The 12,678-nt window shown below is 37.6% G+C and overlaps 1 protein-coding gene across 1 annotated transcript in view; it reads right to left on the minus strand.

Moving 5' to 3' along the window:
- The window catches only part of CPNE7 (copine 7), a 402,966-nt gene that overhangs the window by 246,298 nt on the left and 143,990 nt on the right, over positions 1–12,678 (minus strand). The window contains exons 7-9 of the mRNA XM_053688669.1: positions 10,135–10,233; positions 882–968; positions 57–116 (exon numbers count right to left, since the gene is read on the minus strand). Of these exons, the coding sequence (XP_053544644.1) occupies positions 57–116; positions 882–968; positions 10,135–10,233 (246 nt within the window). The remainder of the gene's footprint in view (positions 1–56; positions 117–881; positions 969–10,134; positions 10,234–12,678) is intronic.

The raw sequence follows: 12,678 nt of genomic DNA on the forward strand, positions 1-12,678 counted from the left end.
TGGACAAGTTATTGTCTGGTCGGAAAAAGGTAGAAGTTAAATGAGTTGAGACTTACTGTGAAGTGGATCTGGCAGCCACCCATGATATAATCCAAGAAAGAATAAACTCTGTGTATCTAGAGAGCACACAAATAGAAATTAGTATTTATATATCTAAATAAACAAACACAGAGACATAGGTGAACTTATTACATTAGCCAATACACTAATGTCTTGCAGATCAGATCTGGTAATTCTATGACAAAACTCAGGTTTAAGACTCATATGAAATGGTTTAAGTCTATCGGTTCTTACAGTTCCGGTAACATAAATCAAGTCAAGAGGTCCTGTGACATAGCTCAGACATTATAGGCCTTGACACAGCTCAGTTCTGAAGGTCATGTGACACAGCTCAGGCCTGAGGGTTATGTGGCACAGCTTAGGGGTGAGGGTCATGTGACAGCTCTGGTCCTGTAACTCAAGTTAAGTTTAGAAGGTCAGTGACACTTCTCAGGATTTAGGATACATTTATTTTCTCGCTTTGCAGTCCTGTTACAAAATTGGATGTCCTTTGACATAGCTCAGACCAGATAGGCCTGTGACACAGCTCAGACCTCAGGGTCATGTGAAAGGTCAGGCCTGAGGGTCCTGTGAGTCGAGTCAGGTTTGAAGAGCCAGTGACACTATACAGTATTGGGGGTTTTGTCTCACAGCTCCAACAGCTTTGGTCTAAGTGTTGAGGGTCAAATTTCCGGAAATCATGTCTCACAACTCAGAATTGGGGCTCTCTCACAGACCAGGTCCAGTGATCTTATCGCTACACTGAGGATTGTAATACTATCTCACAGCTCAGGTGGGGTGGCACTTTTCGCTATTGGGGCAAGTCTACTACAGCTTCCTACCTTTAAGTCTGACAGTATAACCACTCCAGAATTTTTATAATTCCTCTTTTTGATTTTGTATTTGGGGTTGATACAGTCCCACTGCACCTAGAGATGAAGATAAAGCACATTCACAGGAAAAACAGTGAATAATTTGTAATTTGTAAATAAATGTAATGTCTTGAGCTGTGCTAAATATGATCAGACAATCAAAACGTATTATATTATTTTACATGTACAGGATTAGCAAATTAACTAATCAATACAACCAATATATTGTAATGTATCTTTTTAAATAAAAATTGTGCATATTTTGAGGTGACTATGAAGACAATAAATAGAATATTACTTTCATGAAATTGTCAATCACTGCTGCCCAAACTATTTAACCCCCAACAACATTCAGCCTATGTAATGACAGGGTTGTTAGTGCCTTAGGGATACCCGTATATTACCAATGCCTAAGGCCATCCCTCTAATACCTTAATCCCTCAATACGCACCCTAAAACACAGGACCCGGTTGTTATTTTTTTCTTACAATACACCCGGGCCAAATCTGAAGGTCCTTCCTAATTATATTACTTTTAAAGCTATTCTGATTGGTTAAATGGGAGATTTCCCCCACAAAATAGAGCCCCTCTCCACTCATGATTAGTTAATCAGTGTTAGAAGGGTGTTGTAGGGTGGTCGCTTTGGTGTGGGGGATATGGCAGTGGGGGATTTTCATAGCTGTCTTGGGGTTGTGAGCTGGGTCTAAGGTGTTAAGATTAAGAATTATTGTAATGGGTCACAGTTAGGGATTACGATGGTGCAGGCATCAGGTAGGGAAGCTGGAGTTGCAAGCAGGACCAATGTATTTAGTGTATGGTTGTGGGAGGATATAACAACTAGCATTACTGATCTGTAACACTAGTGTCTATATGATATAGGTATCAGCACTTATTGCGGCGAGGATCAGACACTCCTTATTGGTTAGTTAGACCAGCCATAGAGAGTTACACTAATTGAACTGTCACTAAATAAATTAGTGTGTAAATGTAAAGTGGCACAAAACAATCACAGTTACTAGATTATTATTTTTTCTATAGAAGCTTTCACTCAGTTACTAATATGGTAAAAAGTATGTGCAATCTGATCTTCAGTATTTGCTATGGGATTTGTTGCCCTCACTGCATTTTTCTTAATACTGTTTCCTTTTACCTGACCCCCAGTTTCTAAACAGCATATAGATTAGATTTGAAATTACTTCAGATTTATGTTGTAAGTTACACGTCAATAAAACGTTGAAAACCACAGTGATATAAATGCAGTGGTATCAGAAGCCACCTTATTAGACAGATACTAGTGGGAGGTTATGCAAAATATTTTTTTTTATAACAGTGATAAACTATAAAAAGCCCTAACATAGTTATGCAAGGATTTTACACACATGGGGGATGCATGTTATAGAAACATACATGAGACTGTACATGAAATAATAATGCACTTCATACACTAGTGTTTTAAAGCTCCTTATGGACCAATATCACAGTAATATATACCACAGCTTCCCTTCTGAAGTAACCTAATAAATTCCAAAGTGATTTATTAGCTAAGTTAAAAGCATACTGTACATGACACAATTTAATTAATATTGATATTGCTCTATATCATTCAACAGTGTAAAACAGACCGGGTATTGACGTCTGTCAGCAATGGGGAACATTATGCCAAGTTCAGCTATTTTTATTTTTGAACATGAGTGTTTCTTCCATGTTTAAACTGAAGATGTTTCTCTGAGGGTTGACTCAGACCCCTGTTTGTATATATATATAATAAAAAGGCTCTAAAGACAGTAAAAAGTGTGGGCCTGGTTTTATTAGCAATAAGAGAGTGTATTTTTCCCCAGATTTGCAAAATAGGATATATATTTATACTTGGATAAAGAGAGCACAATTTAATGGGGTTGGCATTTGCTACATTTTGGCTTCCCCCTCTAGATACCTATAACAAGAACCTTTACTTGTTGAAAGTCTTATACATTGATGCTACTTTTATGAATACCCAGGCAGAGGTCTGTAATATGACCCAGGGAAAAGATTTAAAATGCGGAGCAGAAATTAGTTTCTGGTAAACCATGGGGTCTGTATCGTGTTGAACTATATAATATCTATATAAGTCTCTCAATTCCCATAAAGTGTATTGTGTTACGTCCGACCAGGTATCATGCAGAGGGAAACCACAATGCTGAGATATTGCTTTATAATGTGGCATATGTCTATCCTTTAGTAATAACACTAAACATGACACAAGAAAACATGAGTAGTTATGGTCCTAAAGGGAGGGCAAGATAAAGGCAATTACATATTATGGGCCATATTACAAGTGGAGCAGTATTTAGCGCTCCCGCTCAAAGTAAGCTTTTTGCGCTCGTTGGGTAGCACTTGTATTACAAGTTGAAAGTAAACTGTTTTTGCTAACTCGATCCATGCAAAAAGCAGAACTTAGGATATCGCGTGTTAACGTATTCCCCCATAGACGTCAATGGAGCAAAAAAAGTGGAAAAAAACTAACACCCTACTCACACGCATAATCTCAAGGGCATGAACATATAAATATTTCACATTCCAATGTTCTTCACACAGAAAAATATGTTTTATTCATAAATACATTTTTCTATATATGTCTGATGGTATTTTGGTACAATTTTCTTTATTTTTTTTTTGTGATTCAGGCAGAGCACACTATTTTTAAAAAGTTTCCAATTTACTTCTATTATCAAATTTGCTTCACTCCCATGATATTCTGTGTTGGATAAATATCTAAGTAGCCATCTGGAGCACTATATGGCAGGAAATTAGAGCTGCCATCTAGTGCTTTTGCAAATGGATAACATTCTCGCAAAACTGCTGCTATATAGTGCTCCAGAAACGGGCAGGCTCCTAAATATACATCCCTGCTTTTCAATAAAAGATACCAATAAAAATTTGATAACAGAAGTAAAATGGTAAGTTGTTTAAAATCACGTTTTATCGGAAAGAAAGATCCTGGGTTTCATATCCCTTTAATTTCACACATAATTGCTCTTGTCATTTCACACCGTAGAACAGTATTGATGCGAACACCTGTAGACCTGAAAAATGGTCATTGTATTAGTGATTTGCATTTATATAACAGGAAATGCTTATTGTAACTTCACATTGAGATTCGCGGTTTACTTTATACTCTGGTAACTTGTACTCGAGTGATACTTGCTATTAGGAGAAAAAGAACTTTACTTTTAACTTGTGATACAAACCACAGATGCTCACAGTATGTCCTTGAAATGAATTTCCTGCAAGCACAAATGACACTAAGGGGCCTATTTAACAAAGGTCTGTCAGACCTGATCCGACATTGCGGATCATGTCCGACAGACCTCGTTGAATGTGGAGAGCAATACACTCTCGGGATTCAGCATTGCACCAGCAGCAGGGGGGTGTAAATCAACCCAATCGTACTCGATCGGGTTGAATTGCGGCAATGTCTGTCTGCCTGCTCAGAGCAGACGGACAGGTTATGGAGCAGCGGTCTTTAGACTGCTGCTTCATAACTGGTGTTTCTGGGGAGCCTGCAGGCTCGCCAGAAACATGGGCCCTCAAGCTCCATTCGGAGCTTGATAAATGGGCCCCTAAAAATGTTGTGCAAAATACCTCTCTAATTGTAATCTAGGCATATGCCTTTATCCTCTGTATTTTCTTTCCCTGAGAGCCCTTATTTTCTCTATCTTTTGCTATTGCTTTATTTTCCTCTTATGAGTTAATTAACTTAAAATCAGTAATTGCTCAATTATTTCTTGTTACCTAATTTCATTAACGCATTAGTACAGCTCATAATTCAGTATGGTAATTCTAGTCTAAATTTATACCTTATATAAATAATAAACAAACAATCTAATGACATCAGAGAGATATCGCGCAAGAGACAAGGCTTAGCTCCATATGCAAATTATATTAAAGGTTAATTTACTAGTTTAAATTATTACAAGTTGTTCAGCAGGAAAAAGGTAATACCACAGCACCAAGATAAAAGTATTAGGGTTTTATCAGTGGCGTCACTAGGGTTGGTGTCACCTGGCGCGGTAAGTTATGGTGTCTACCCCCCTCCCCCCAGAAAGCAGACACACACAAACACAAAAACACAGGCACACACGCATACAAACACTCAGACACACTTAAAAACACACTCAGATGCACACACAAACACTCGGAAACACACTCAGACACACACACAAAAACACACACAAAAACACTCAGACACACACACAAAAACACTCAGACACACGCACAAAAACTCTCAGGCACACACACAAACACTTAGACACAAAAACACTCAGGCACACACACAAAAACACTCAGACACACACACAAAAACTCTCAGGCACACACACAAACACTTAGACACAAAAACACTCAGGCACACACACAAAAACACTCAGACACACGCACAAAAACTCTCAGGCACACACAAACACTTAGACACAAAAACACTCAGACACACGCACAAAAACTCTCAGGCACACACACAAACACTTAGACACAAAAACACTCAGGCACACACACAAAAGCACTCAGACACACACACATACACAATATGTAAACTGCAATGCATTAATTATAAAGCTCATGCCTAGAGATGCTCCCTGGCTCAGCAGAGCATCAAATGAAAGATAAACAGAGCACTCTAAAAATAAATCACTAAAGAAAAGGTTTAGGGGCGCAAACTATGAAAATTCTGCTCTCTGACTCTGTTCCAAGTCTGTCAGTGCACAGCCCCGGGCCGCGTGCCTAAAGCTTCTTATGGCCAAGCAACTCTGCTTTCTGCCCACCCCTAGACCCCTGCCTGCCCTCCCCTCCTACCTCTTCAGTGTGAACTTAGTGTACCGTAACCGTACCAGTCTGGTGGGCATCATACGTGGCTCTTTCACTTTAGAGACAGTGTCAGACAGTCATGTGGTCAGGTGCCAGGCATCCCCCTCATGATTTCCCAGTTCCCGTTTAGAGAGACAGCACAGCAGTGAGTGACTCCACTGCTCCACATGCCACTGAGCAGTGAGCACAGATAGGCAGGCAGGTTTAGGCTAGCAGCGCAACTTCGCAAGCCCCACGGCACGCCCACAACATTCATAGTGAAATTGGGCAGGGGAGGAGCAAAGTACAAACAAGCAAAAGCAGCCGGGAAAACTATTTGTGGAAATTGCAGCGCTGGCTCAAGGGGCAAAAAAATGAAGTGTCTACAACTTCCCCAGTCCCACTAATGTTCACAAATTCTGGCCCCTCTAATAACAAAATATATGCATCTCTACATTGTATTTCTTTGAATTTTTTTTTTTTTTTTTTTGGTGGTGTCACCCCCTGACCCGGGTGCGGACCGTACCCCCCGTACCCCCTAGTGACGCCACTGGGTTTTATAGCTCTGGAAAAAAGCAAGTATAAAATATATTATCTGTTAAAAAAGCTGTTAAGTTTACACTCTCATAGAGCCGGTCTCGGTCTGGATACATAATCAGCCTCTGATTGGTGCCTACTCTCATATTAATATTGTCCCCTCACCATTATATACCGTGTTTAAGGTCAGAGATTCATTTGGTTCCTGTTTGACTTTAAATTATCATAGACTCCAAATTTATAAATCACTCTACTTCTAGCCTCTTAGGCCAAGATTACATATGCGGTGTCGCCCGCAAAAGCTGGCGCTGCTGGTTTTTACGTGATTTTGGTATCACATATACAGCGCCACACATAAATGCGGCACGTATATTTCACCTGTAAGCTAACATAGAACAGCTTCGCAAATCGGTATCACATATTCAGCACAAGGACTTATGCAGCGAAAATTGAGAAATTTGACTCCATTTTCACCTCGCCACACATAGGCAGACGCAGCAAGACTTGCGCTGAGTATGTGAGCACCGTAACTCCCGTAACTGCCTGAAAATATTAACTAGCACCTAACGCATGCGCAATATCTATCTACCTGTCAACCGCAATATCCCACCGCAATAACTAATAAAGTACATTAACCCCTAATCCGCCATTAACCCACATCGGAAATAATAATAAAAGTATTAAACCCTAAACCGAGAACCCCCCACAACGCAATATGCCTAATTAAACTATTAACCTCTAATCCGCCATTCACACACATGGCAAACTACCTAATAAAAGTATTAACCCCTAAATCCGCCAACCCCAACATCTCAAACTACCTATTAAAACTATTAACCCCTAATCCGCCATTAACCCACAACGCAATAAACCTAATAAAACTATTAACCCCTAATCCACCAAACCCCACAACGCAAATAACTAATCACTAAGCCTTCTAACCTAACACCCCCTAAATTAACCACAGTACATAAATTAAAATAATACAAAATTACAATTAAAATAAAAAACCTAACATTACTTTAAAAATAAAAAACTAAGTTTAAATTAAGCTAAAATTACAGAAAATAAAAAAGTCTAACATTACATAAAATAATAAATAAAATTATAAAGAATAAAAAAATTATACCTAATCCCTAAGAAAATAAAAAAAGCCCCCCAAAATAAAAACACCCCCTAATCTAATACTAAACTACCAATAGCCCTTAAAAGGGCCTTTTTTAGGGCATTGCCCTAAGTTAAACAGCTGTTTTCCTTAAAAAGTCCCCCCTCTAACAGTAAAACCCCCCAATCTTAGCAGTCTGGGGATAAAAATAGTGAAATTATACAAAAAGTGGAGTAGACTGCATGATTAGTGGGGAATAATAGCTCACCTAAAAACTGTTATCCCAAAAGTTTAAAGTAATTTGTAGAGTGAGGTGGCGCAATACAAGTTGCTATTCCCAATGTTATTATTCTAAATTTCAGAAAAAATGGGACATTATAAACCCCTCTAATTAAATATTCCTTATGAAATAAGCACAGAACAAACTTGAATATATAATAATATAAAACAAATTTATTGAATTCTATGTAAAGCAATAAAATCTAATTAAAAGGACTATGCACCGGTGCTGACTGAATTGTCAAAATTAAAAAACATACATATGTATCTTATTTGTAAAACATACATATGTATCTTATTTGTAAAACATTAATATGTATCTTATTTGTAAAACATTAATATGTATCTTATTTGTAAAACATTAATATGTATCTTATTTGTAAAACATACATATGTATCTTATTTGTAAAACATTAATATGTATCTTATTTGTAAAACATTAATATGTATCTTATTTGTAAAACATACATATGTATCTTATTTGTAAAACATTAATATGTATCTTATTTGTAAAACATTAATATGTATCTTATTTGTAAAACATACATATGTATCTTATTTGTAAAACATTAATATGTATCTTATTTGTAAAACATTAATATGTATCTTATTTGTAAAACATTAAAAACATTTTTAATGTTTTACAAATAAGATACATATTAAGATGTCGGCCTCTTCGAAGAAGACTTCACCGCCTGGAACAGGACCTTCTCTGCCGGACTTCAGGAACCATGAGTACCTATCCGGGGGTTAGAGTTAGGCTTTTTTTTTATGTTTTATTTTTTTTTATTTTTTAGATTAGGGATTTTGGGCAATTTTAAGGGCAGTAAAAGAGCTGAATGGGGCAATGAGTAGTTTAGGAATTTTTAGTGTTAGTTTTTTTTTATTTTGTGGGTTTAGTGGGGGTATAATTTTTTTATTTTTGATAATTTTGTTTATTATTTTATGTAATGGTAGACTTTTTTATTTTCTGTAATTTTAGCTTAATTTAAACCTAGTTTTTTATTTTTAAAGTAATGTTAGGTTTTTATTTTAATTGTAATTTAGTATTATTTTAATTTATGTAATGGGGATAATTTAGGGGGTGTTAGGATAGGGGGTTTAGGGATTAGTTATTTTTGTTGTGGGGTTTGGCAGATTAGGGGTTAATAGTTTATTAGGTTTATTGTGTTGTGGGTTAATGGCGGATTAGGGGTTAATAGTTTTAATAGGTAGTTTGCAATGTTGGGTTTGGCAAATTTAGGGGTTAATACTTTTATTAGGTAGATCGCCTAAGATTAGGGGTTATTAGTTTAATTAGGTATATTGCGTTGTGGGGAGTTATCGGTTTAGGGGTTAATACTTTTATTATTAGTTCTGATGTGGGTTTGAAGGCAGATATAGGGGTTTTACATGTCAGGTTTATTTTTGGGAAGCGTGTTAGACTTTTACAGGAGATTTTGCATTTTTTTTTACTTTCTTAGGCGCAGGCAGTTTCTAAAGTGCTGTAAGTCACTGGCGACTCCAGAAATTTGTATTTACTGTCACTTCTGGACATCGCTAGTTTATCCGATTTACGACACTTTATGAACTACCGGCGCCGTATATGCGATACCCCGATGTGCGAGGTGAAATTATGGGCGGCGCCATATATGTAATCTTGTCCTTAGTCTCACTAGCTCTGTCTCCTTCCTCTTTATCTTGTCTCTATTTCACTCTTATTTCTCTCTCCCACACTCCTCTCTGTTCTCTTTAATGTGACAGTCTAGTCTAAAATAAACTTTCATGATTCAGATAGGGCATGCAATTTTAAACAACTTTCCAATTAACTTTTATCATCAAACTTGCTTTGTTCTCTTGGAATTCTTTGTTAAAAGCTAAACCTAGGTAGGCTCATATGCTAATCCCTAAGCCCTTAAAGGCCGCCTCTTATCTCATTGCATTTTGACAGTTTTTCACAGACACTGCTAGTTTATGTGTGCCATAAAGATCACGTTGTGCTCACTCCCATGGAGTTACAGTATTTATGAGTCAGCACTGATTGGCTAAAATGCATTTCTGTTAAAACAACTGAAATAAGGGGGCAGTCTGCAGAGGTTTAGATATAAGAGAATCACAAAGTTAAAAAGTATATTAATTTTGTTATTGTGTTGGATGTGCAAAACAGGGGAATGGGTAATAAAGGGATTATCTATCTTTTTAAACAATAACAATTCTAGAGTAGACTGTCCCTTTAATGCTCACTCCTCTATCTCTTTCCCATTTCTCTCAATCCTTTCTCTGTTTCTGTCTCTTTCTCCCCCATCTCTCTCTCTGCTGTCTATATCTGACTCTTTTTCTATCCCTTCTCTCTCTCTCACTCTCTCTTCTCATTCTATTTCTGCCTCTCTCTACCTATCCCTCTCACCCTTTCTCCCTCCCTTTCTCTATTTTGTCATTCTCTCAGTCAGTTTTCTTTCTTTCCTCCCCTTTAATTATAATTTGTCCCATATTACTCCTTCTCACCTTGTTTCCTCCAATCCCTTTTTGCATTTCTTCAAATGTTGCATAAAATTCTCCTATAAAATCATGTTTTCCACGGGAGTCATAATCCCACACTAGGCACTGCAGAGAGATAAAGATAGAAAATGGGATGAGAGAAGAGAGCATTTATTAAAATGCAGTGAACAGAGGAGTCGGAAACTGAAATGTCATGAAGAAATAGAGCAATAAATACTAGAAGTAAAGAAAAATGCTAAACTGCTTTAAAAATAAAAATATAGTAATAAGGAAAAGGGATTTCAGTGAAGGGTATGAGAGAGACAATGAGATAAATGCAGATACATATTTTGCCCTAGGACAAATAGGCATGTGCCTAGGGCAGCAGCATTGAAGAGCCAGCACATTTTGAAGGGTTCTTCTATTAAATGAAATGTTACCACTTTTATGCTCTTAAAATATTTGTATTTATTAATTTAATTGATGCCTGGTTGTCTATCACAGGGTTCTTCAAACCATGGGTCGGGAGTCGGGACCCATTACTGGGTCGCAAAACCATGTTTACTGTGTGTTGTATGAGAGTGTGTGTTGTATGTTGTATGAGAGTGTGTGGTGTGTGTTGTATGTTGTATGAGAGTGTGTGGTGTGTGTGTGTGTGTGTGTGATGTATGAGAGTGTGTGGTGTGTGTTGTATGAGAGTGTGTGGTGTGTGTTGTATGAGAGTGTGTGGTGTGTGTTGTATGAGAGTGTGTGTGTGTGTTGTATGAGAGTGTGTGTTGTATGTTGTATGAGAGTGTGTGGTGTGTGTGGTGTGTGTGTGTTGTATGAGAGTGCGTGGTGTGTGTTGTATGAGAGTGTGTGGTGTGTGTTGTATGAGAGTGTGTGGTGTGTGTTGTATGAGAGTGTGTGTGTGTGTTGTATGAGAGTGCGTGGTGTGTGTTGTATGAGAGTGTATGGTGTGTGTGTTATATATGAGTGTGCATGTTATTACCTTTTACAACACTTTCAAGTTTGACTATAATCAGGAATAAAGTACGCACACATTTTAGTCACTTTGCTGAAAATTGCAGCTCTTGTATATTACTTTAGAAATGCAGACCAAGCATAAAAATAAGGTCATCAAGGTATGTGGTATGATGGCACTGGGTCAGTTTGAAGAACCTTGATCTATAGGGTTGTCACCTGAGCCATGTTTTTCCAGGAGAGTTATGAGTTGCTCATGCTGCAGGGTTTGCAGGGAGAGACATTCAATGTACCTTAGGGCAGCATATAAATACTGCTACTGGACAGCACTATTCATGTTCCCCCAGGCACACCCTGTAGCATGTGTAACTCATAACTGTCCAGGAAAACATGCCTGAGATGACAACCCTAGTTGTCTAGTGGAGGTTCATGACCCCTCCATGTGTCCCTGGCCTTTGGGTGTCAGACATACAGCATATGAAGCAAATATGAGTTAAAATTGTTACTGGTTGGGGGGAATAGCACATTTGCAGTGCCTAGTGTAGTACAAATAACTAAACAGGTCACTGGTTATAAAAGGAAATCATTCAGAGTAGAGTTAAAGAGATAATGAAGTCAAACTTAAAGGGACACTCAATCAAAATTAAGCTTTCATTATTTAGATAGAGCATGCAATTTTAAACAACTTTCCAATTTACTTCCATTAACTAAATGTGCACAGTCTTTTTATATTTAAACTTTTTGAGTCACCAGCTCCTACTAAGCATGTGCAAGAATAAGTGCGTATGCATTTGTGAATGGCTGATGGCTGTCACATGGTACGTGTATGCATTTGTGATTGGCTGATGGATGTCACATGGTACAGGGGGAGTGGAAAAAGACATAACTTTTAAGATTGTCAGAAATAAAATCTACTACTCATTTGAAGTTCAGACTAAGTGCTATTGCATTTACTTGTTATCTTGCATTTGTTGATTATGCAAATCTTCTGTGCTGACTGGTCCTTTAAGAAACCACAAATAATGCGGTACAAAAAAGAGGAAAGGGGATATGCTGTGTAAATAGTAATGAGATATAACACGATGCAGAAACAGGCAATCTAATACACTAATAATCAGGAGGGAATTAAAAGAAAAACATAATGATATTCCTCCTCAGTTTTGCGGTTACAACATTATTTACAACAATATCATGTCTAGAATTACAAGGACAAAGATCTTGACCACATCAAGATCTAGCTGCCTGTAACATTGTACTGCACAAACGTTGCTGATTGTCTGTCTCAATGAGAGATGAGAGGGGACAATGTGGTAATCAGGAGTAAGGGTTGACCTCTTGGATAAGAGAGGGCTGCAATATTGCAATATCAGCCAGAAGTGAACCAAATATAGGGCTAGATTATGAGTGGCGTGATAACTGTTACACGTGAGCAAAAAGATTGTTTATATCTGGTGTTTGCGTGCATCGGAAGTATAGCACGTATTACAAGCTGAAAGTAAACGCGTTCGCTCGAGCGCAATTGAATTTAACACGCATCGGGATAGTGTGACTTCAGAGCTCTGGTTAACTGTTACGCTTGAATAAAAAGTTACACAAAAATACATTTAA

This window comes from Bombina bombina, chromosome 1, assembly GCF_027579735.1.
Source record: "Bombina bombina isolate aBomBom1 chromosome 1, aBomBom1.pri, whole genome shotgun sequence".
NCBI classification, from domain to species: domain Eukaryota; kingdom Metazoa; phylum Chordata; class Amphibia; order Anura; family Bombinatoridae; genus Bombina; species Bombina bombina.